Source organism: Dermacentor variabilis, chromosome 2, assembly GCF_050947875.1.
Source record: "Dermacentor variabilis isolate Ectoservices chromosome 2, ASM5094787v1, whole genome shotgun sequence".
Lineage (NCBI taxonomy): Eukaryota > Metazoa > Arthropoda > Arachnida > Ixodida > Ixodidae > Dermacentor > Dermacentor variabilis.
In genome coordinates, this window is record NC_134569.1 from 107,035,820 (window position 1) to 107,061,619 (window position 25,800).

At 45.5% G+C, this 25,800-nt stretch overlaps 1 protein-coding gene across 2 annotated transcripts in view; it reads right to left on the minus strand.

Moving 5' to 3' along the window:
* LOC142572487 (uncharacterized) overlaps positions 1 to 23,894 on the minus strand; it is a 55,610-nt gene extending 31,716 nt beyond the window's left edge. Inside the window, exons 1-4 of one of the 2 annotated variants that reach the window (XM_075681642.1) lie at positions 23,787 to 23,894; positions 22,846 to 23,120; positions 18,874 to 19,067; positions 3,957 to 4,067 (exon numbers count right to left, since the gene is read on the minus strand). In XM_075681642.1, coding sequence (XP_075537757.1) covers positions 3,957 to 4,067; positions 18,874 to 19,067; positions 22,846 to 23,116 — 576 coding nt within the window. In that variant the 5' untranslated portion in view covers positions 23,117 to 23,120; positions 23,787 to 23,894. The remainder of the gene's footprint in view (positions 1 to 3,956; positions 4,068 to 18,873; positions 19,068 to 22,845; positions 23,121 to 23,786) is intronic. The other variant, XM_075681643.1, reaches the window with a different exon arrangement.
* Positions 23,895 to 25,800: the final 1,906 nt, after the last annotated feature.

Consider the following 25,800-nt stretch of genomic DNA (forward strand, 5'->3'; position numbering starts at 1 on the left):
CAATAACAAGTGCCCCTCGAAGGAAATATGCATAAATGTGCCAGCGACTAATGTCATTTTAGTTTTGCTCCCTCTTCTTATTGGTCATTTTGTATCTATTTCACCAACTTTACCTTGCTCAAGCACTTCCTAGTCATGCAATTCCCATACCTGTCAGCCTATAAACTTAAAATTCATAAATATCTTGTGAACACAAAGGTGTGGGGAGGGGTTATATAACGCATTTTTTTCTAGTTTGCCTTCAGCCCACACCCTGTGGGGATCAAGGTGCCTTCCCGCGCCTCGTCCCCCAGCTTGCACGTTGTGCTTTGCTCGATAACCGGGAACCGCTGCCACAACAGCAACATGGCGGACACAGCTGGTGCATCGGAGCTAATTTCCCACGCAAACCGTGCTTCTCCCTCCCTGGATTGAATCACCACGTGAGCAAGTGTCACCGGGACGAGCCCTGATTGGCCTCTTGAGTGGTGGCCCCCAGGCGCCCTTTCCACCCGAGCTCTCTTCCGCTGAGTGCTTTATTTGTGCGGCAGATGCTCACAGGCCTGCAATGAGTTGGTTACATGGGAGCTTCGTTCCCACGACTTCTCGTTTTCACGCTTGGCATTGTGCCCTTTTCTAGCCGTCACTCATAGGGTGAGCCTTAAGCAAACCCATCTCCAGAACCTTTTGTGAGGTACATACGAACAGCATGAACGATTGTTTACCTTTAGAAGCAGTACACAAGCAGCAGCAAATGTAAAATAGCATATAAAGACAAGCAACAGATATTTTTAGATTACAGACACTTTTGCAGTGACTTTGCCATTGCAGATTTTGCCTACTGAAGAAACTTCTGAAAAACCTTGCTTGAAGCAAGTATACTCTCTAGTTCATATGGTGCCTTTCACCACAGTACGGCAGTGCAGGTACTGTCACAATTTTTCTTTCTTTCTTTTTCTTTGCATGCATTTCTTGCAAGCTTATGTCTCCACCTTTCTCAAAAGTTTTAATAGAACGTTTTCAGGAGCACAATTTATTTTTCGTATAACTTATACGAAACATTTGTGAAATCATAGAATGAGCTTAAACTGGTTGAATTAAATTCTGGGGTTTTAAGTGCCAAAACCATGATTTGATTATGTGGCATGCCATAGTGGGGAACTCTGGATTAATTTTGACCACCAGGGGATCTTTAACGTGCCCCAATGCATGTGCTGAAATTGATGAACTACATTAAATTCAGGAGAGTTAGCAGGTATTAATTCTTGATCATGCTAGGAGGACTTCTTGCAAATTGGGCGCTACTGATAAACAAACATGGCTTCCCTGTGATCGGTTCCATTAGGTACATTCAACCTTTCATGGGGGATCTTCTAGGCAATCGCATGCATTCAAACACAAGAGAAGGGTTGTGCAATTTCAGAAGGTGGTACTCTGTACAGAAGGTAAGGGAATTCTCTCTCAAAGTAACTTTTCAAATAATCTGTTTGTGCTGTGAGCTTTCTGCTTTGTCACCTTGTATCTAGCGATTTTGACTGTTCTTGCTGCATGTGGTTTACGAATGACATGCTCATTATGTTGGTGAATGAATGGGGAACTTCCCCTTCGTGGCAATGGCACAAACTTCTTTGTGAAGTGCTGAGGGACGATGGGCAGGCAAGCGCAATGCACTTTCTTGAAAGCTCCACTCCTGAATTCTTGACTTGTCACTCACTATAGTTCATGTTATTTGTATGAACATTGTACTTCTCTGCTCGTGCTTTATGCTAAAGAGGTGCAGATGTCAGTGTACACTGTTTAACAAATAACAATGGTCGGTGACCTAACTTCTCACATTACATTCTACAGGATATAAAAAGATAGAGCGCTAATCGAGGCTGGCTAGTGCATACATGAGTGAAAAAAAAAAAAAGAGAAGTGGCGGGACACCACTTTACAACAGGACATGCAGATGCTGATAAACACGAGTACTTGCGTATGTTAACCTTTTCAGGGTCAATGACATAAATATACAGTGCCGCGAACAAGCCCAAAATGGTTGATGCCTTATATTTACGGCGTCGTCTGTACGTTTAAAAAGCGTGCCTATTTCCTAACTTCTCCTTTTCTGGCATGTGCTGCCACTATGTGGGAATACAGGGAATTTTTTTCTCATGCCTCCCTCTCTTGGTTTTCGTTGCATGGTTTGTTTTAGAGTTAGCTTGCTCTGGCGCATCTGTATACTACCACTCGGGCGTTGGTGTGCACGACGGCGGGTGGCGGTTTGGGTTTTGTTCTGCGGGCGGTTTCAGCTTCTTGCGCTCGCAAAACTGATGGCTATCTTGTTACTGATCACTAAAAGGGCGACCGCCTGTTTCTTGCTCGTTTAGTGCTCACAGGGGTGCACATAGGAAGGATGCTGCCATGCATGCGTTTCCTTTTCTTTTCTCTTTTTTGGAGATGCGCGAAAACTAATTGCCTCTGGTTGGCAATAAGATGAAGATTAGCGAAAGTTTGTCATACATTTTGCTTTGTTGACGGACACACAACCACACAGTTTTCTTGAGTGCACTCAACTAAGCAGTTCGATTACACTAAAGGCGTAAAGATTAGTGTAAGAGCAGGAACATTTATTTGAGAGTTGCGAAATATGCTCGTGCACGCATTTTCTAAGCCTTGGAACTACTGTGTGTATAACAACGCATCAAATTTTTTATTCTTATAAGTTTGTTCCCTTTTCTTATTGTTGTTATTCATGAATAAACAGTACATATATACCAATGCAAACTATCTTTTTCTCACTTTACAGTCACCCTAGAAAAATTAGGGGCAATTTTTTTCGAAATAGGTCCCTCAGAATTATTGGAATCTGCAATAAAAAAAAAAATCGACCCTGGGCTGTCGCATATGACGAAAAAAATTGACACTGAAAGGGTTAACCATGCCCTGTTCTAAAGTGCCATCTCTTTCCTTATCTTTAAAGAAAACCAAAAAATATTCATGCTCAACTGCAAATTTAAGCAAGCTTATATCAGAAGAACATGCTGCATGGTCAAGTTTCTGCAAGCCAATTTATTACGAGCCGCTAAACTCCCCACAAAAAGATATGTTATCAGGTAAAAATGCTCTGTATGTGGCTTAAAGAAACACTACAGAGAAGCAAGCTTTTTTTTTTTTTTTTAAGCTTATATATAGCATATGCAGTAGAGTTGGGTTAATTAAGTTTTTCAGTTATTCCGAACCTGATCAAAGGTACAGGCTGGTGCCTATACATTTCTATGGGGCCAATCTTTTCCAATGTCAATGCTGAAATAAGCCTTCATTGGATAATTCGAACTTGATTGGTCATCATCACACGCACGCCCAATCCCAACAGTGACTGCAGCGGTAATGCCAACAGCGACATTGTCTGTCTTGGCAATGCTTAAGGTACAGGGTATGCGTCGAACACACGGCATCTTTCGTTGAGAACTTTGGCCTGCCCAAGGAAAATTGCAAAGTGAGAACGGTAGCTCACAATGAATTATTATAGAATTTACCCCATTTTATCTCATGTCTTCCCATCTTCAAGAAAGTTCACCCGGAAATCGCTAGGGTGGTGCAAGCCAAGACGAAACCAAAACCGCATTAGCAGCAGCCTACTGTCAAAGACAGCATCACAAGTGCAATTGCCAAGCCATCGGAGATGGTGACCACAGAATGCGACCGAGAATGACAACAGAACGAACCCATAAAAAGTGGATGTGCTTTCAATCAGGGGACATGTTTAAGTTAGGGCAAACACTGCCAAGTAAATCAGCCACGTGTTCTGTTTTTTCCTTGTTTAATCCAATCCGCTAGATAATCCCATCAATTTCGTTGGTCTCATCAGGGTCAAATAAAAAAAGGTAAACCATACATACTCCAACAAATTGATCTCAACCAGTACACACAAGTTGCAACCATAAAATCTATAAGGCAGGTTTAAGAGTTAGGAATGCCAAGCGACGGTTTCTCACCCCTGACACAATGCTTGCTCCTTCAACCACACTGCATTGTTTTGTGGCCTTGCCATCCCCCTGTAAAAGGGCCTTGTTCGCCTCCAGCCAAGCTTGGCGTTCCACTTCATGCTGCGCATCAAAAGAACATTGCTCACTTCAAAGCAACCTGGCAACAGAAATGAATGCCACTGCAGCAGCTTGTTTGGCATTTTCGCTTTGCACGTGCTGCAAGCTGCAGCGTTATGAACACATACAGTAGAGTCTCCTTAAGAACATGAAAGAATTTCATAAGTGCGTCTTGTCTAAAGACTATCATCTTATTAGCTTTAAAGAAGCATGTCCAATGAACAGGGAACCAAACAAAGCTGTCAAAGATGTCCAGCTAGCTAACAAGGAACTTCGCCACAAGTTTTCTCAGCTGCTCATGCCTATTTCCCAAACATTAAACACAAGGACAAGCCCAGTTTTCATGCTTTCTATTCAGCACACAACATGAAATCAAGAGCTACAGCTTATGTTAAACATTTCTAAGCTACCAAAACCGTTGCTGGGTGCTGCAGTGAAGCTTCTTAGACATAACTGGGAGTAAAAAGCTGATGAATTTGGAGGAATGTTGCTCATATGCTCCTGTCTGGCTGTGCTACATGGTGCAGACTGGCTTTAGTCTTGCACTAGCTTGGCCAACGGATAGCAGCCACATTGAACTTGTACATTCTGAAGCGCTATCAACAGCTCAAAGTCTGCCAAAGCATCTACCGTAAAAACCCGAATATAGGTCGAACTTTTTTTCAAAAAAACATTGCGAAAAGTCGACCCTCGTCCTATATACCGAACACTGATGGAAAAACTGCGGAAGTTTTGCAACAATGGGCAGACAAAGTAAACAGCCGCCATCACCATCAGCAGCAGCGCGGCGTGCGACATTGTGGCACCGAAATTTTGCGTTTCCATTGTCATAAAGTCATATTTGCTAAAGGCTGCTTTCTCGCATTTTGTTTGAAAATGAGCGGAAGCCGACTGCAATTCACCGTCGCCTTCAAGAAAAAGGCGATTGAGTATGAGGAAGCCCACGGCAACCTGGCGGCACAGCGTGAGTTTGGAGTATCCGAAAAGAGCATTCGGTACTGGCGGAGGCAGAAGCAGCATATTACAACTTGCAGCAACCAAAAGAAAATGTCATTTCATGGGCGGACTGCAGGAGACCACAGAACTGGAATACAAGGATGCGGAGTTCGTTCGGGAGCTGCGTGTAAGATCGCTTCCTGTGACTGCCAATGCATCCGTTTGAAAGCAGTACAGATCGCGCGCACCTCTGGACTGGGCAGTGAGAAGCATTCATCACCCGACTCTAGTTTGGACGACTCTGATCAAAGACGTTGCTCCGATTCGGAGTGGCGCTTCCGCACGTCGTGCCCTTCTGTGTACTGTACGCCCGGCCAATTTTTAACAGTATCGCGTGACCATCGACCCGCATGTTTATCAGCACCTTATCATCACGGCAAGGAGTGGCGAAAAAGCGAAAGTAAACGCATGTGTACACATGCGCGTATCTCGTTTGTTTCGCTGCTCAGTGCCATTAATAGGGTGCTGACAAACACGTGGGTCGGTGGTCACTGGATACTGTTAAAATCTTGGCCAGCTGCACATACGAGCAGCATTTAAATAAATACTATCACCATTGTGCAACCGGCTGAGTCGCATTTGTTTCAACGTAAGGGTGTCTTTCAGTACTTTTGCCATTGAAAAAGATTTTTTCATGTTTAGAATTCATTAGTTAGGGGATCGACCTATATTCCGGTCTGACCTATAGTCCGGTTTTTACGGTAACCAGAAGTGGCCAGAAGTGAGTGCGCGGTGGCAAGAGTGCGTGTGGTCTGACCTTAAGTCTCGCTTGGTTTGAGGCTAGTTGAATGTTCAAGACTAGTCGAAATTAGCGGTACCCAACGGCTACAACACTGATAAGCAGTGTAGCCAAAGTTTAATTCCTACCTGGACAGCTACGGCCGAGCATGAGCAGGCGATAGTCAGCTTCTTCCAGAAGTACGCAATTAATTATAGAAATTCCAAAGCAGTTTTTCTCTTATGTCAGCCTGTTTATTCAAATGCATCAATAAATATACACAGCAATGGTAGGAAGAAGCGCACTGATCAAACATACTTCTTGATTGATATCCATATGGAGTCTGTTACAGTCGAACCCGGATACAGTTGACTCCCGTTAATACGAAGTTCACGGGGACCGCAAAAAACTTCGAATTAAACGAACTTCCAATTAAGCACAAAACACAAAAAACAGCACTCTATTTGTGGCGAAATCGAGTATTTTCTCTAAGAAAAATAGTAGGTCATCTTGCTTTGCTTCTGGCCGAATCGCGCTGCTGAAAGCAAGTTCTGCAGGCTGTAGATGTGGCGGAACGCTTCTTTCGCGTTACCTTCAGCGGCAAAGAAGCGCTCCGCAAGAGCAAGGCCCGCAGCTACATCGGCAGCCTTAGGTTGCGGCTCGCCTTCAACGTCATCGTCGCTTTCCTGGGTCGCTTCCTGGGGCCGAATAATCTCTACAATTTCGCTATCCGTCAGCGCACCGCACGTTTCGACCGCCTTGTCTAAGGCGACGTAATCTTCAAAACTGACGTCCCCGAGAGCATCACCAAAATCAGTGCCGTCAAGCTCGCTTGTTGACGCTTCCTCCGCTGAAATTTCAGAGGCATCCTCCGAAGAAGCTGCCACAAAACCGCAAGCCCTGAAGCACTTTCCGATTGTTTCTTGCTTCACACGATCCCATGCTCGTGCCAACATGTGGATGGCACTAAGCAGGCTCACCTCGTACTTTGTGGAGCTATCCATACACAAAATCATGCGCTCGAGTAGGTGCCGCCTGTACAGGACTTTAACATTCTTGATGATGCCTTGGTCCATTGGCTGCAAAACAGCCGTTGTGTTTACAGGCAAAAATGCGAGGCGTATTGCACTCAAGGCTGGCACATTCACATGAGTGCTGCAGTGATCGACAAGGAACAACACCTTGCGGTTCGAAGCAGCAAACTTGCGGTCCAATTTGCTTATCCAGCTCTTGAAGATTTCGGCCGTCATCCACGCCTTTTTGTTCGCCCCATAGTCCACAGGCAGCGTCTTCACGCCTTTAAAACATCTCGGCTTCGCGGCTTTCCCGATCACAAGTAACTGACATCGTTCCGTGCCAGTCATGTTTGCCGCGATCAGCACAGACACTCTCTCCTTGCTGCGTTTGCCCCCAGCACAGTCGTCGTCCTTGAATGGTCAGGGTCTTCTCTGGTAGAAGCCGATAGAAGAGTGCAGTCTCATCTGCATTGAAGATGTCTTCCGGTCTGCATTCGGCGAGATATTCACGCAGCTGTCCGTCCTTCCACGTGGCGCATGTTTCCTGGTTAATAGACGCCTTTTCACCACACACGCTCTTGAAAACCAGGTCATGGCGATCTTTAAAGCGCGTCAGCCATCCATCTGACGAAACGAAGTCATCGATCCCCAACATTGCTGCAAGCGTTCGGGGTTTCATCGCAACGATGTCTCCGCTGAGAGGAAGTTTGTTGCTCCTAGCCTCCCTAATCCAAACCAGCAGAGCCTTCTCCAACTCTGGGTAAGCGCTGGTGCGCATTCGCTTCCGAGAAGTCTTGAACTTGTCGTTCTCAAATGCATCCATTACTGTGCGCTTGTTCTTGATGTAGTTAGAGAGCATGTTCGGCTTGATCCCGTACTTCCGCGCTATGTCTTGTTTGGCGGCACCTCCCTTCTCAACTTCCTTCAAAACCTCGACTTTCGTTGCCAGGTCGAGCGTGCGATAAGAGCCACGGTTTGCCATGGCTATAAACTGCGCGACTAGGTACAGTCAATTCCGAATCACTCGTGGAACTACCTAGCCTACGAGCTTCCCGCACAAAGGCGCTCGACCAACACACGCCTCGAGCTGCGCACGCTGCAAGACTAATCTCGCACAATCTCGCCACTGCCAGTATGCAGCGCTGCGTGCACCTATGGCACCCGCGTCGCCTCCGCAATCAGCTCCGGCGGGAGCCGCTTCGCCTCCCGCCGGAGTTCATCGCGGAGGCCACGGCAGCCGTAGCAATGAATAATCGCGCCGCTCCAAGAAGGATGGCGTTGCGGGCGGCTGCGGTGGCGATGACACCAACGCGGAGCACGGAACTGTTGCAACACTTGAAAAATTGCACATTCTACCAAAGAATGACGGTCACCTCGAGGATCCCGGCTGAAAATTAACTTCCAATTAAACAATATTACTGGATAAGGACTTCAAATTATCGAGCGATTTCTTCTATAGGATTACATGCAAAACTGACAGGACCAGCACTTCACTTCTAATTAACCGAAAATTCCAATTAAGCGGTTTTGAATTATCGGGAGTCGACTGTATATCGAATTCGACGGGGATCAGAAAATAGTTCGATATAGCGAAAATCCGATATACAGATATAGGCCAAAAAAGCACTCGTAATCATAAAAAATTGTGGCTTACCGATTGGAACAGCCGCGAATCACATAGCATGTGCACACAATATGAAAGCGCTTTATTTCACGGAAAAAAAATCACTAATTTTGGGCTGCTTTTTCCTCTGGGAAATGAAGTTTAAAACACTAGTTTCAATCTTCTCGAGACTGTCCAGGTGCGAGAGCCCAGTGCCTTCTCTTTCGCCGCATCAGCGCCGAATCAGGCTCAACGCTGACGCCAGTTCAGTGGCTGTGCATGGACGCGTTTCTTCGAAAACACAGTTGCCCTCGTTGTCGCTGGAATTGCTGTCTTGAACGCCAGCTATTCCGGCCACAATATCCTCAATAGCGAGGTCGGCTACCGCTTGAACTTCGCTGTCAGCGTTAATGAAGTCATCAACAGTAACTACGGACGGGGCGGTGCCGGAAAAATTGACAAGTCGCGGAACGCATCCTCCAAGCACTCATCGTCATCTAAAGCTTCCGGACATTCATCTCTGGCTCACTTCAAGGCCTGCCTTGCCGAAACAGTTGGCTACTGTGGCCTGCTTCACGTTGCCCCAAGCGCCTGTAATCATCTGGATCGCGCCAAGCAGGTCAATCTTGAGGTCGGTTCCCATGCGGAGGTTTATGAGGAGCCGTTGAATAAGTCGCTTCCGATAGCCTACCTTGAATGCCTTTATGATACCCTGGTCGAGGGGCTGCAGTCTCACTGTGGTGTTCGGCGGGAGAAACTTCAAGTCGATGTGCTGCAGCTTGCAAGTTGTTTGATGGGCCGAACAGTTGTCTACCAGAAGGCAAACTGGGCGGCCCGACTTGCCCAACTCAGCGTCCCAAACCTGCAGCCATTCAACAAAAAGTTGACGTGTCATCCAGGCCTTCCTATTACAGCCGTAGCGGATGGGAAGCTGTTTACAGTTCTTGAAGCAGCGCGGTGACTTGCTCTTCGTGATCACGAATGGCCGTAGCTTGCACGAGCCGTCCATGTTGGCTGCAAGCAGCACCGACACACGCACTTTGCTCATTTTACCGCCGTGGCATGAGGTTCCACGAAGAGTGAGTGTCTTATTCGGCAACATTTGCCAAAAGAGACCAGTTTTGTCTGCATTGAAGATTTCTGCAGGCGAAAACATCTCAGTGATCTTCGGCCACTCCTCAGAAAGCCACTGCTGTATCTCCTGGCTGCTGACAGCCCCACTTTCGCCTGAAATGGCCTTTCCTACAATGCCGTGGCGGTTTTTAAACCGTTGCAGCCATCCAGTGCCACCGCAAAAGTTCTCTTCGCCAAGAGCCGTAGCAAACCATTTGGCCTTTTCGATTAAGATCGGGCCATCCACGGGAATATCTTTCGCTCGGATTTCAAGAAACCACGTATAGAGTGCCTTCTCCACTTTGTCAAAAGCAGCAGGGCGCACACGACACGCTCCCGAGCGACTTTCCTCACCTGCTTTAAGGTTGATGTCCTGCTTGTGTTTTAACAACGTACTTAAAGTACTCCGCGGAATGCCGAATGCGTCTGCCACGGAGGACTTCTTTTCTCCATTCTCGACACGCCGTATTACTTCCAAGCTTTCTTGCAAAGTCCAGATTCTTCCTCTTTTTTATGTCCGCGGATGCCATAGCTCACCAGATGACTGCAATCACACATGCTACACACGGCACGTTGAAACAGAGGTACGCACAACAACACGCACGATGCGCAGATGGAGCAGTCCGAGCGAAGCCTGTTCGAGCAACAGTCAACGGGGATGCGAAGGAACGACAAAGGGAAAAGAAAGAAGAGAGCGGGGAAAAAGATCGGCCGAATATGCCGTCGAAGGCGCTATGTTCGTTTTTTGAGCCTTCTCTGGCTCTCTTGTCTCCCCTGGCCCACGAGCGACCGTGCCGACCCTTCACTCTCTCTCTCTCCCTTTTCCCAGGAAGCGTGGCTTGGAAACGTCGCCGCGTCTCCATGCCGCGCACTCTCTTCGATGAGCTCCAATGCCCTTGCCCAATGCACACGCCGGCAGTAGAGGAGGAGCGAGAGAGCTCGCGCCGGTGGGGCGCAAGAACAGGGGAAAGGCTCTGCGTCTCCGTCGCTAGGCGATGGCCGCGCATGCGCAGAGGAGGAGCCTGCTGACTGACTCTGCGGAAAAGTTTTCCTCTGAGGACCGGACACGAATGTCTTTGGGAAAAGCGCACCTTCCAGGGGCACGGCGCAGCGCGCCGTTCGATATATCGAATGTCCAACGAAAATGGAATTCGATATACTACGCAATTGTCCTATACTTTTACATAGTATTTTCAAGGGGGTAATCTGTGTGTTCGATGTAGCCAATAATTCGAAATATGTGGGTTCGATATATCCGGGTTCGACTGTATTACAAAATAAAGCACCCAAAAGAAAGTGAGGAGTAGGCTTCTGTTGAAACGAGAGCGTTTCAGAGAAAGGTGACTATGCGCTCTGCTTGCAAGCTCTATGCACAAAGCACGACTGCAAAACTTGGCTGAGATCTTCACAGTGGCGCACACTATCCATGAGCTGTTTTTTTTTTCACCAAGCCGGAGGTTCAGGGCCCCTTTAACAATTGTCCATGGTACTTAAAGGATTAAATCAACAAGGCCCCTTTATGCAGGAAGCTTGGTTTTGAACATCTTAAGCAGCTAGGCCTAACAAAAGCACACAGGCTACTAGAGCTGCCAGTGGAGTGGCGTATGAGAGCACTGGTTTGAGGCTGCAAAATAATCAAAATGGCAGCGATAGTGGCTTCTGACTTGCAGTCATGGAAGAAAGTGAAAAATTGGACAACGAAGGGTTTCAACATTCAAATTTCAGACGTCCTTATATATTGGCTCTATTGGGTATGTGGCACTGCCGCGAAGGCGTACAAGTTATCAGGCAGGTCCGAGAAATCAGTTGTTGGATGTACTAGGTCCTGCGATCTAAAGCTATGTTCACACTACGGTCGTAACGCGCGTAACAGCTCTTTCGGCGTATCGAACGTAACGGCTGTAGAAAACTTTGCGGCAGTTAAGCCGGCACCTTTGTTCACATTTACTGCTGCGTAAATTACGGCTTTTACAACAGGCCAATCAAATTTGGAGCTGCAGAATCGACGTCACCAGCGGTCCAATATGGCTCCTGTCAACATGCGAGCGCTGGCCGAGATCGAAGAAATTCACGCTCAAAACAAACTTATAGTCATGTATTCTATCGCCCAAAGACGACGAAGGCAACGCAGCAGGGTTTGGGTGCGGCAAGTATTTTTCGACAGGGCCGTGAACGGCGATTTTTACAACCTTTTCGCCAAGCTCCGAGTTGGGGACGCTGTGATGTTTCATAACTTCATGCGCATGTCGCCCCAGCAGTTCCGCTTCCTTGAAAACCTAGTGAGACCACTCATCGAAGTTCGGAGCATGCATGTGCGGCCATCGATTTCCTCGGCGAATAAACCACATGAACTGAAAACAGTCTCGCAAGGCACACTGCACAAATTTTCACGAACACAGCCAAGCTAATTGTGCGCACAGAACGGCGGAATGGCACTTCCTGCGGCCGGAGCTGTCTGCAGACGGGAGGACGGAAGTGTCGTCACCGGTTGTTGAAAACCGAAAGCTTATCGGTCATTGGCTGTGTCGCAACTGTCATAATATCACAGTCGTAAATGTTGCTGGCCCTTTAACACTCTCACCCGCGATTTTCGCGTGAATTGCGCACGTTGGTACCTTTACGTTCGCAGTCTGAACTAGACGCATATGCTTGTTGTGCTTCCGCTCACGCATGTTACGAAAAATCGCCGCCTTACGAACGTAGTCTGAACGGAGCATTAGCAGTGTCCTAAAATTATCAGCTGTGTGCTCAGGTTGTGAAAATAAAGTACACTTCCTTGGCTTCTACATTTTGAAAACTCATGTGAGAGGCTGTTATGCCTGCGAGCGTTTTTAAGAAAAAGCAAAAGCTATAATGCTTGCCCACAAGTGATGCATCAGTTCTCCCATTTTATCTCATCCCATTTCCCTCCGTCTCTCGGGACTGCATCTGTGCATGTTCACAATCGCAGCTTACCAGCGCAAATTGTGGTAGATCATGTATTGTGCTATGCTAAAATGCTTTAATGAATGGGTGCATCGCATTGAGTTGATAAGGCTTTGAAAATGTGTGCTTGCTTTACAGTATGTTCCTAAAGCTATTCCTTGTATATTGTTTGCATCAGTCCTTTTGTGTGGGTTTTTATAATGTAATGCTCATAATAGCTAAAGTTCTTGCTAAACAGAGAGAAAAAATGTATCCCTAGCTCTGTGTAAGTGCTACGCAAGGAAACACAATGACAGGCAAGGCAAAAGTTCGAGCCAACGACAACTGAGGAATAGCTGAATTAATTACGACAAAAGTACAAAATGACCACATAAGACATTAACATAATGAAGGACAAAAGCCATACAGGGTTATGACAAATTACTCAGATGACATGAGGAAATTAGGGCTCTAACCTTTATTGAGATAAAAGGGAAAGGGTTTACAAGCTAGATAGGTGGGGCCTCAAGTCCAGGGCTCCACTGGCTTTTGTTGCCAGCCAGACGTGGCCCAGAAGGGCTAGTTGCACTTCCGGGTCCGAGCTAGCAAGGAGTGCCTCCTATCCTGTAAGGAATTTAGTGGATCTGGTCTTTTACTACATCCCCATGAGATGTGGTAGAGGGTTGGTGGTGAGTCGTGTCACCATGGACAATCAGGCCCGTACAGAGTTGGGAAATTTTTGTGCAATCGAAATGAATTTGGATTTACCCCCATTTGAATTCTACGGAGATCCAGTGTGTCTTCCCCTTCAAGAGATTTGTGTAGGGTGCCATATTTTTGCTGTGCGCCTCGCTGATGAGCAAAAATCTTGCACGGGGTCAACCAAGCAGGGTCACTGTCCTGCTCCTTGCTATCCTGAGTCGTGTGGGTTGGTCGTAATTGGGAAGGCAGCTGGTGCTCCACTTGGTTTGCGAGCTCTTGAGCTAGAGTGTCTGCCCTCTCGTTACCCTCTAGGCCTGCATGTCCCGGGCTCCAGACCAGCGTATAAGTGTTTTTCAGTTCCTTTCCTAACAGGCTGAGTATTTTTAATGGGAGGCGGCCATTCGCCAAGAGGCGTCACACCTCCTGCAAATCTGAGATGATGATGATGTACACCTTCCCGACTTTTCACTCTCAATCTTTAATTACCAAGGCGATGGCAAAAGACTCCGCCCTGGTTGTCGAGGACGTATACATGCAGACACTTGACACCACGCTACTCGTGTCGCTATTGAACTACTGAGCGTTGCCAATTATATTTGGAAATGTCTAAGAATAGTATGTTCTCATTGCTTGTGACTAAATTTTGTAACCATTTTATTCGTTCCTCTCCCGTTTCTTTATGTCGGTCTTTGGTCATATTCTCCGGAATAGGGGCGACTGAGATGTTGCGTCGAACAGGTTTTGGTATGTCCGCCAGCACCTCGTTCCAAGTTTTGGGGGTGCGGTGGAATGCCCGCCCTTATCCAGATCTCCCTTCCCAACCTCGTCTGGCTGAGATACTTCCTCTGAGAGATTAATGTAGTTGCTTTGAGCTCGGCGTACGTGTTATGCACGCCCATCTCGAGGAGCTTGTCTGTCAGAGTGCCTACCGGTAAACCTAATGCCGCCTTGTAGGCTCCACTGATGATAGAGTCTACTTGCCCTTCCTCACTCTTGTTTAGCGTGTGGAATGGCAAGCTGTATGTCAACTTACTTATTACAAGCGCCTGCACTAAACGTACACTATCACTTTCCTTCATCCCCTTCCTGTGGAAGGTGATCCTCTGAATAATCGTAGCCACCTGTTTAGCTGCCGAGTTTAGGAGATCAGTAGTGGAATCTGCCCTACCGTTGCTCTGATCCCACAATCCCAGGATCAAGGCAACGGTGACCTCTTTAAGTGTCTAATTTTCAATTTCTATTTCTCTGTTACTTTTGTAATGTTTTCCATGTATGCGGATCTCCTACTACTTTTCGGGAGTGCAGCTGAGACCGCTGGCTCTGGCAAAGTTTTGTGCGGCCAGGATCGCCTCCTGTAGGATCTGCTCCTTGCAGGCCAGAGATCTGCGCGTGGCCCATAGAGTGATGCCATCCGAGCAGAGGGTATAATCCAGCTGTGGGACACCGTCCAAGACCCGCACGAGTCTGCACATAGCGATGTTAAACAGCAATGGAGATATGATGGCTACCTGAGGTGTGCCCTTATTTGGCATTTGGAAAGCTTCAGACTTTACTTGTGAAGTACCATGTGTTGCCTTCCTCTCCGTGATGAAAGCCCTTATATAGCTGTATATGTTTTGCCTGCAACCAATTATATTTAACTCTGAGAGTATAGCTTCATGAGATATGTCATGTTTGTGTTGCTATTCTCGTTTCCGAGAGTCGCATCAGCAGATGCCTGTCATGAGATTGTCAAAGGCACTCGACAGGTCTTGCGGGCTTTCTGTTTCCTTGGCCTGGAGGGTGCCCATTTTGGTCTGGGGTCCTCCACTCTTGTTCTGTTTGTTCAGGCTGGATGTCCCGGCGGGAGAAAGTACCGTGCTGTTGTTTTGACACCCGTTCTTTGATCGAGAACTCGCTGGGGATTGGGATCTTGATCTCGACTGGTGCTGTTCCTGCCAATCCGAGCTGAACCATCAAGGCTTGTGGAGTTCTAGTTGAGGGAAATCTCTGAGTAGGCATCGCCGGTCCACTCAGGTTGGCCTCCCTTGTTTTTTGGCTGCTCTATCTTCAATTTTCTGGGAGGAGCAATGCTTAGTTTGTTCTTGCATAGACTGTCTCCTATGGTGTGTTCCCCGTTCCAGATGGCACACTTGGGGGTGGAGTTGTATCCTAGTGTTGGATCTCTTGCCTGGCACTTGAGGCACACGTTGACATTTCGAGTTGGACACACGTCCGTTAGGTGTCCGGTTAAGAGGCATATCTTGCATACCTGTACTGTTGGCTTGTATGGGTAGCAGATTAACTCAACTCCTTGGCAGTACACTGCCAATGAATGTGCTTATTGCCGTCTTTGACGAGCCCAACATCGTTGGTCTCTGAATTTTCACTCCTTGTGTCCAGACACGCAGTTTCTCCAAGGTCATCCTGAGAAGTTTCGGGCGGTATTCTGTGAACTATTCCCTGCCGGACACCTTCGGGGTCGGCCACGTGTGCGCCGAAGGAGGGAATTAGCTCCCTGATGTTTAATTGGCAGATCTCTCGCAGCCTGCTTGCCACGTCTTCGCTTGGCGTAGATATGATTACAATGTTTGATCCTAGGTAGATCCGCAAAAGAAAGTCATTGCCGTTGAAACTTTGTTGGCAGGCAGCTATTACCGCCCTGGAGAGTTCCAGTCCCAACATGTTTTTCACCAAAAGACCCATGTGTGGCCTCAGAATTACCTTGATATCCTCATTTGGCAGAGGAGGTGGGCCGCGGCATTTCATCTGTTGGAATCCCTGAATGGCTTGCCTTTTTTTCTTTTTCAGCGAGTGGATCACTTTTCGATGTTGCGTTTATGTTCGCAGGCTTTTCCATTTCGGATTTCTGCTTTTTTAACTGGTTCTTCTGTTGCCTGTGCGAGAGGACGGTGTGTCAAGCGTCCTCAATCCAAGCGTGGTGTTCCAAACAGTTTGTGTTGCTATTCTCGTTTCCGAGAGTCGCATCAGCAGATGCCTGTTCTTCATCCGAACTTGTCCGAACTTCCTTGGTTAGAAATTTCGGCAGCTGAGAGTGGCCAGAAAGCTCTTTACACTTACATATGGCAAAAAAGGAGATCAAGCCCGGCTAGGCCTGGTATTAGGCTAACACGTTTCCTGCCGTTTTTTTTTATCGTTTCACACACAAAGGCAGGAAGGCGAGGTAAATATAACTCGCCTTGACTTCTTTGTCCGTGTCGGTAAGTGTCTAAAGGTCACTGGTTGTTAGTCCGTGTGCCCTTACATAGACAAAGCCATCGCACCCTGCACATGCAAGAGTCTCCCGCAATGCGCAATGCCGGCCATAGTTGTTGGGAGGGTTAGCGTCCTTACATGTGCTTCCAAACTTCCGAAAATGGTTTCTCCTTGTAAAGTTGTTCCTGGTCCAAGATTCTGATATCTACAGGATCCGTACAACTTCATGAAGCAGAATATAGAATTTTTAGATGCGTTTGAGTGATATGTCTTCTTGAAAACCTTTGAGAAAGCAGGGCGCGGCGCCAGTCCATCTTTGCTGCTCGGCGCTGAGCCCGTCTCCCCTCTTAAGAAAAGTTGGCAAGAAAACACAGATCCCAACACGAAGAACAAATTAACTGCACAAAGCGAAAGACAAGGACGCAGAAGACAAGTGGTCCTTACCATCTGCTCATGCTATTGGCTTATCATAATTGTCTACTAGCTCAAGTGCAAACATCACCGCAGCTAAGGAGGAAATGGTGATAATATGCTGGGGCAGCAAAAAAGAAGAGCATGGAAATCAATAGCTACCTAATGAAATCGGACGTAGCTAACAGAAACGACTCACATACAACATTACGAGTTGCCTTTGTCATTACAGATAGAGCATGCACACTGCCTTCTACAATGTCAAGTTGGCGCGGAAACATCAGCTATAATAATATCTCAGTTTTTGGTAGATGCTATAGGAGGGTTCTTTAGTTCAGGAGCTCCCATTGAAATACATGGAAACTTGCTAGGCACCCACTGCATCAAATTTGGGCAACTTCGCTGCATTTAATGAAGAATCTTAACATCTATCAAGAGTCGGGAACAAATAATTTATTATGGGCATACATTTTTTTTTTTAGTAAAGCTTGTTGGAAATAGTGCAATTAAAAAAGCAAAAGAGAACTGAAATATTAAATGTGCAACTCTGCAATAAAAGAATATCACAATTCTGTAAGCAGTACATATTAAGACATTTAAAGTGGACAAAATTGATGTGTTATGCACTGCTTTAAAAGATAGGTCTAGGTAATTTATAGGTATGACTTTTGCAAAACCTTTGTAAACATTATAAACTATTCCATGTAAGTCGTGCCTTCATACCTAATTTGTCCATTGCAGGCTCTAACAGACGCACATTACAGAACTGCAATATTTACTTAGGAACAACATACTGCAGGCCCATGCAGGACCAAGCAGGAGTGGTAAAATTACAAAAAAAAAGATCACACATGCATCAGAAGAAAAAACGCTGACATCGTTGTTGGAAAATTAACAGATAAAAAATTAATCAGATCAATTCAGTCAGTGCTGCGTAAGAATGATAATGGTAGTGCGTTCCATGCTTTAGTATAGGGAAAAAAGAAAAATTTGAAGGCATTAGTTCTTGCTTGATAGGGAGTTAAGGATTCAGAGTGGTGATGTCTGGTCTGCCTTGTGGTTAATGGTCGGGCATATGGAGAAGGATGGATCGAGAGTTTATTGTTTTTGTGTAGAAAAAGAAATTTAATCATTAGAATTTTCCACCATAGTTGTAATGTCTGTATACCATGATCGTGCATGATAGTTGTTGGTGAGTCAGTTAGATGGTACTTGGAAAAAATAAATCTAACCGCTTTCCACTGAATCATTTCCAGTGCATTAATATTGTGTTTATTATGTGGATCCCAGACGGTGCATGCGTATTCCATTTTCGACCTAATGAGTGATTTCTATGCATGAAAGTTTCTAGGGACGTTTGTTTTAGTTTATGATGCAGAATACAGAGTTTGCAAAATGATGTAGCACATACACTTACGACATGAGAATTCCAATTAGGTTGTTAGTTATTGTCACACCCAAATATTTATATTCATTTACTTCAACGAGAAGATGAGAAGGAAGACTAGGGAAATGCTCACTTACGTTTTTTTTTTTTTATCTTAACGTATACTGTTTTTTCTTCCTTCAGCTTCATGTCCCATTCTTTACACCATGAATAAATGTTATGAAAGTTAGTATTTAAAAAGTTCCTGATCCTCTTGGCAAGCGATCTCATGAAACAAAATGCAGTCGTCGACAAACAAACGTATTTGTACTGGATCAGTAATAACGCTAACAATATCATTAATAAAAATTAAAAAATAAAAGTGGTCCCAGTACGCTACCTTGCGGTACCCCGGAAGTAACCAGCAAACGGTGCGAGTGGTGACCATTAATCTAAACCGACTGTGTGCAATTTGCTAAATAGGCAGAAATCCAGTTTATTGTGAAAGAGAGAAGGCCAATGTATTTTAGCTTGAAGATAACTTTTGATAATATATCTGTTCTTGGTACAGAGTTCCAAGTTTGCAAACTTCGCACTTCAATGTTCTTTTTTAAGCTCAAACTTCGCTGCAATCAAAAAAAAAACTTTAGGCTACGAATCTGAATTCTACTTCAAATAGCCAGTAGAATGCAGCTTTCTAATCAGTCTAATAAGTGCACTTCTGATTCACATGTACTTGAATAGGGAAATTTTCATTGGTTCATAGGTAAAGCTTTGCAACTTGCCTCTGTGCATGCAGCCTGTAGCTTCTCCACCATCTCCCTGAGCTGGACTTCCAAGCAGCACTTCTCCTCCAGCCTGCGGTGCGTGTCTGCCAGCTCTTCTTTAAGCACGAGCTGCGCCTCGGCCAGTTTGTTCTGCCAGGCCACAAAGGTGTCGTACTGCTGCTGGATTTTGGCCGTGCTATGTGCCATCTTTTCTGTGGGGGTCATTGGAGGCGAGCAATTCATTACAGGAAAAGTGGTGAGTAACTTGAAGTCAATTTAGACTGGTAAAACATTTAGTTAAAGATATCTTATGTCCATTTACAGGACTGACGAAGGTTGAGTGCTAGCGGTAAACACATCTTGCCTTGTTCGAACATGGTGCTGCCCTTTGCATTCGCGAGTGATCGCGTTCGATGCGGACCAAATTAAAGCACCGCTTTGACCACTCACTAAGGAGAAAAGGCATCACTACAATGTAGTAGCACAGAATGGACACTGCACGAACTGTTATTGCTTGTTTAACTCTGCACTTTTTCACATTCGACAGGGGATAATAAGCTTGGTCCTTTGCTGTTGTTTAAGGCAGGATACGGGGCTAAAGTCGCAATTTTCGCCAGAAGAAAGCATTTTCCAATTTAGTTTATTGTCGATTCATGTAGAGTGAAACCTCGTTAAACCATAGTTGGCCAGAGCTCGAAAAAAGTATGTACTAAACGGTAGTACTGCTTAACCGAAATAGCATGAAATCCCCCACTTACCTGTCAAAAACGGAACTCAGAGAGAGTGTGACGAAAAGGAAAAAAACATTCAGTATTTATTGACTTCGCGCGACAAAAGTGTTATTTTCGTTTGATGCTGCAGCGGCCTAACAGCGACGACCACGGCCTCAAACTTACTGAAGCTGCGAGCCAGCTGTTCAGCCAGTCCCCTCTTCCTGGCACACTCGCAGGGCAGATTCCTTGTTGGCATTGCATTTTCTCCATGCACGAGCGCGGTAGTGCTGCAGATGTCGCGGGGTGCCTTTTTCATTGTGGGGTGCTGTTCTCGTTGCAACGATTGCATTCATGAGGCTGACGTAATGTGCAGCTTCTGCCACTGTCAGGCCTGAATTGCCTGTGCTGTTACTTTTCCATGTCGTCCTTCACTGTCACTAGGCAACACTTCGGCAACAGAGGCAACGATGGCGAAAAGTCGAACCTCGTAGCCGACATCTCTTCGCAGTCGCAGCAGCGCTGCCAATCAACTTCTTCGCATTCCAAATGTCACACACTGTAGTCAACAGTAAATTCCTGTCGCGTGCCAGCACAGACTTCTTCGTGTCACATTCGATAGCATGAACGATGTCTAATTTTTCTTCTATACTGAGCACTTGGCATCTTTTTTTATCCGAGCTTCGGCATGACGCGAGTCCATGTTTGCACAACGCCACATCGCTCTATGGCATGGCAGCGAAATGATGTTGATGTGGCTTCATGCGCAAACGCACAGGGCACTTGGAGGCTGTTGTTCTGATACATGGTTCCGATCTCTGAGGCTTGTTGTTCTGCCGGGTGACTCGATGGATTCGGCACACCGCCGTGTTTGCGCGACGAAAATTGGGAACACTATGTGTTAACCGATACGTACGCAATAAGCTGGTACTGTTTACCCGGATATAAAACATATGTTCAATGGCCGCTGAGTTGGGGATTTGACTTTACTACTTTTAAAGGAAACTACTGTTTAAGCGGGTATGGTTTAACAAGGCTTTACTGTACGTATAAAGAAGCTCATCACCAGGTTTGGTTACAATTTGCACTGTGGAAAAGAATAAAATGAATTCTCTTCTCGTGAAGGTGGCGCATGCTCACTGTCGATAGTGTCCACAAACACTGTATTCGACACGCGGCCACAGAGCGTGCCCCAAACCAAGCACAGAGTGATTGCCTGCATTGGAAAGGGTGCTTTTTCGCGTGTTTTGATCATGGGAGACCTTCCATAGAAAGTACAGCAGACTGCAAAGTAAGAACTAAAAAAGAGGCATAATTCTGGCTGCGGCGTACTTGTCTGCAAGTGCAGACAAGGGTGCTGAACTGCTCTGAAGCTGAAAAAAAAGAAAAAATGTAAAACACCTGGAAACAACTGCCACAGAGCAGGTTCAAACTGAAGAGGAGGATCCAACCTAAGGAGCAGGGCACTTGGATCAATTATTAATGCGATAGCGTTCAGGGCCCTGCGTCGCAGAAGATCCAGTGTCATCGTCCATCAGTGGTGTCCCCATGTGTGAAAATTCTCCTACATATTTAGGTACATGTATATGCCATGCCTTGCTATATGACATGCGGTATATGCGAGCTATATTGCAACACCATTCTATCACTAAAGTTGCTCATACCTTGTCTAACATTCTTGACAAAGTTATTCCTCAGAATTTTGAGAATGACAGCCCACAAATAAATGTAATGAAACAAAACACCGAGAGTGCATGCCATTTATGTTAATTCGTCTAAGACTGAAATATTAAATGTACAAAACAATATCAGAAACCTGAAAATGATGCAATTATTTTGGTGCGGTCCGAACAACAGACCACATTTGTACCAGAAAGCTCACCTACGTGCACAGCATTCGCCGCCAGCGTTTTCCGTTAGACATTAAGATTACATAAGGCGCAGTTGCCCTGGAAGTGTGAGAAGCAGTCAGGAGTCTTTGAATGCTATCGTGTTCCACTCTTAATGGCAACAGTTATGTGTCCTCTAAATTTCTTTTTGGTCTTAAAGAACAAATAGCATGTTCTGAAATCGCCAAGCTGATTTTTCACAAGTTGCACATTTTGGCTGAGCAAAATCTCTTGGAAAACTATCATATTCAAACTGCTTTGCCAAAACCTGCTTTCAAAGTTGACTCAGAGATGAAATTTTGTCATTAACAAGGTGAGGCACTTTTTATATTTCTGAATTTTTATTCACAGCGAAAAGTATTACACATCTGACACATAATGTCAATGCAAAGAATCTAACTTAGCCTCAAAGTGGCAACATTGTTACAGATATGTAATGAAAAACATGCAACTGGCCTTATCCTGCACTAGAACTCCCCTAGAAGGTAGCTAACAATAACAACCAGTGTGTCTGCATTATCATTGAAATGACAGTTTTCCCAAGGTGACATGCCTAATCGGTCCATATTACAGCCACAATTCTTCTTCCATAGTTCTTTTCTATTTAATCTGCATTAATAAAATTTAGGATATGTACTTATAACAAGAAGATACACAGACCTATAAATTTTTATAAACATCTGTGCACTGGTTCAAAAGTCCACTTTAAGCCCCCGCATACCCCCTTTGAAGCTTTCGGAAAACTATCACAGAACTGCCTCATCTACTGTGCCAACACCCCTTAAGCATGAGTCGAAGCACAAGTCAGCAATGACTTGTGCTTCGACAACAGTGACAACAGTGTTACATGACCCACCATCCCAATTTCCCTATTTTGTGACATACAAAGAAGCCTTTTACCCAAATCCCATTCCACTTGGCTTGCTTTCTAAATTTGTCACATTAAAAGATGTTGGGGTACTACTTAAGGGGAATACCTATCCTACCATGCTACACTACTCAAGCATAAGGTGAAGCAGCTGGCACTGACATGCAGTAAAATTTTATCTGTACCATTGATTCCTCTGCTCATATCCTCATTAAAAAAAAAAAAAACATGTTTCGACATGTCGAAAGTACATGAGGCAAAACACAACAGCTGCAGTAGGCACTCAATTGTATAGTAAATTTCACAATCCTTATTGGGCGATCACGCTGGGGATTGCACCGTGAGTGCCGCGTAAGTCATCTCAACCAAATCAAGATATTGAACAATGAGAATTCCATGTATTCGCGGGCATCAAAGCAGTGCATCTTCAGTGTTTTTCGGAAGTGAAATAAAACCGCAACTTTGTGCGCAGCATACCATACACATGCATATTTTGATGCCTGAAAGAGGCAGCATAGATCACCTTTTAGATTGGCGTTTTCCTGGAGCACTTTGGCGATGCGCTCTTCCGCCTCTTGATGAGTCAGGTCATCGCTCGCGCTGGACAGCGAGGTGCTGTCACCGTGGGGCAGCGACAGATGCAGGGTCTCGAGAGGCCCGTTGCCAGCGATAGGCCCAAACGCGAGGCTTTCGTCGTTCGCCGGTAGCACTTCGAAATCCGACATGAGGTCGTCGCTGCCATCCGAGCCAGCCGGCACGGTGTTGTGCTCCTGAAGAGAGCTGACGGCCATCATCGCTCTGCGTGCAAGTGACAGGAGGAAACATCGTTGAACACGCAGAGCGGGCGACTCAAGAAGCGTACATCATAAGTACGGAGGAAAAGAAGGCGCAGTCATGAACGTAAGGAAAGTAGTCGACTGCGCCGCGAACGTGGTCGCAGTAATTTGAGCTGGGCGATTTACAAACAATGCACGGCCAGCACACGATGTGACGCCATTGCAGACGGTTGTGAAATACCCCCCAATACCCCCGGTATCTCCTTTCCTATTTACGTCTGACAGCACAGCTTAGACGAGATGCTGCGCGATAACATTGAGCATTGATATTGGCGTTGTGCCTTATTGTGCTACGGGACTGGTGAGACGAAGAAAGACGCCATTGCGGAGGTGCTAACATTGAGACTTCCGCGTTTGAGCTTTTTAAAGGTTTTAAAATAAGAATACTACAGTCACTCGCAATCGTGCAAAATATGTCTAGCAGTATTAAAGCAGTTGGCTATCGACTGGTGACAGTCAAATGTCATGTCAAGATCTGGAAAGTGCCCTTCGCATAAAACACTCGACACGCACACAGCGATAAGCGAACGAGGTCAACAACATGACTCACGACATGCACCACAAGAATAGCGCCATCGATTACATATTTCAAAAAAGTCGTTAGGTTTCGTAACACCCGAGCGCTTACCGTCTGTGACCTTCTATGTGATGTATACGCAAACAAGCACTAGTAAACACTACAGACGCTCTTGATATCAAGTGCAGCTCGCAGCACTAGCACCGGGTGCTCTCTGTTGTGACGGCGGACGTGAAAACAAAATGGGTGGATGGATGGATGGCGGCTACACCTTTTGTAACGGGCGGCGGCTGGCGCCACCTAGCCTTTTGCTCCCCCCCTTTTTTTTTTATATCCCCATCTCCTTAAACTAATTAAAATCATCGGTAAGATCGGTAAGACGTTGGCGATGACGATGACGCTTTTCTGGGGTTTGAAGCCGTGAATCGCGGAAAGTTCAAAAGGTGCCGAAGCGAACCTGTTACTACTTTGAGTTTCGAAGTTCGTTTTTGACCACCCATGCCTTTCTACGCTGTAAATTCTTGTTCTTTTGTCCAAACCCTACTGGCTCATATCCACTACGGAAGATTCGCCAAGAAGCACGCGGTTTCGCATATTATGTATTAGGATTAAAACAAAAATAAAATTTGCATAGCAGAGCGTGGGTCAAAGAACGATACATTTTGAAATTACGAAAAAAAAAGAAATAGAAATTTGAGATGAAATATTTTAACATCATTAGCATGATGGGAATTATTGGTTTTTTTTTTCTTAGAAACTCAACAAATTCATCTTTTTTTGTGTCCCCAATAAAATCGCGAGAAAAGCATCGCTGCGGCAGAATCTCAGCGAAGACCATAGAGTTACTATACTGGTATACTAACTCTATGGCGAAGACGCCCCGAAAGAGAGAATGGTTGGTGAGGTTAGCGACAGTCAATTTGTCGAAATTATGCTTCTATTATAGAGTGTTTTAGATTAAAAATCAGTGGCTCGAGAAAAAAGAATGCTCCATATGTTCGGGTATATTGCAAAAATAACGCAGAGGGGACACAACCAGACCTGTGCGAATGAAAATTGAATGACGGAACATGGCGTAATATCAACATCTCAATTTTTTTAAGGAAACTTCGCATTGCCTTGAAGGGCACCCATTATTGTTCCACGGAAAGCAAAGACGACGGACTTCAGGAAACGACGTTAGAGTGGATTTTGCGGAATCTTGAAATTCGGTACACTTAGTGAAACTGGCTTTCTCGAAGGGTGTTTGTTCTCTTTAATCGCCTTTCTCTCGCGAGATGATGATTGGTTTTTGGTAGTGTACTCGAAACTAGTTTTTGCTTGGCGAACGTCGCAATCTCGGAAGCCATCCGCACGCAGAATTGTAAGGGCTATCGTGCCATTGTCCGAGACCGCCCTCCCAGCGATGTCGATTTAATGGCAGCTTCGTGGAAAGATTAGTATCGCACAATCGGCATGACATCTGGGCGTGACCTCTCTTGAGCAGCATCAACTAATGCTGAGGCTAGAGACTTCATCGACGTCTGTTTGAACTTCAATCTTTCAGAGCTTGCTCTGAACCAACACGTGTCTCGCGTGACTTTGCAAGCATCTTAGACCTTATACTAACTAATCATCCAGAAAGCTTATTATCTTTAACCTTCCTTCTTGCTATCAGTGACCACAACGTTCTTCAGGCTACCTTCTTTTTTTCCGCACCACGAAGCGCAACATATAGCAAAACTATCAGCCTGTACGATAAAGGAAACTTCGAAGCCATTGATTACGAACTGACCGCTTTGCTAACAAACTTTCAATCTCGATTTTACGAAGGACCCATTCACAATAATTGGATGCTGTTTAAAAGTAAAATTATGGAATTAGCGGATAAACATACACCGAAAATTACCTTCCGTGCCAATCGTCAGAGCCTACGGTTCACTAATCATGCAAAGAGACTAGAAAATAAGAAAAAAATATTTTTTTCGAGCTGCCAAGCAAAGTACGAATGCCAGTACATGGGAAAAGTATTACTCTGCCGAAGAAATGTGCTTATCTGCTGTTCGCAGTGCCAAGCACACTTTTTTTTAAGATCAATTAACTTACCGAAAATACTCAGAGAAAACTCCAAGGAATTCTGGGAAGT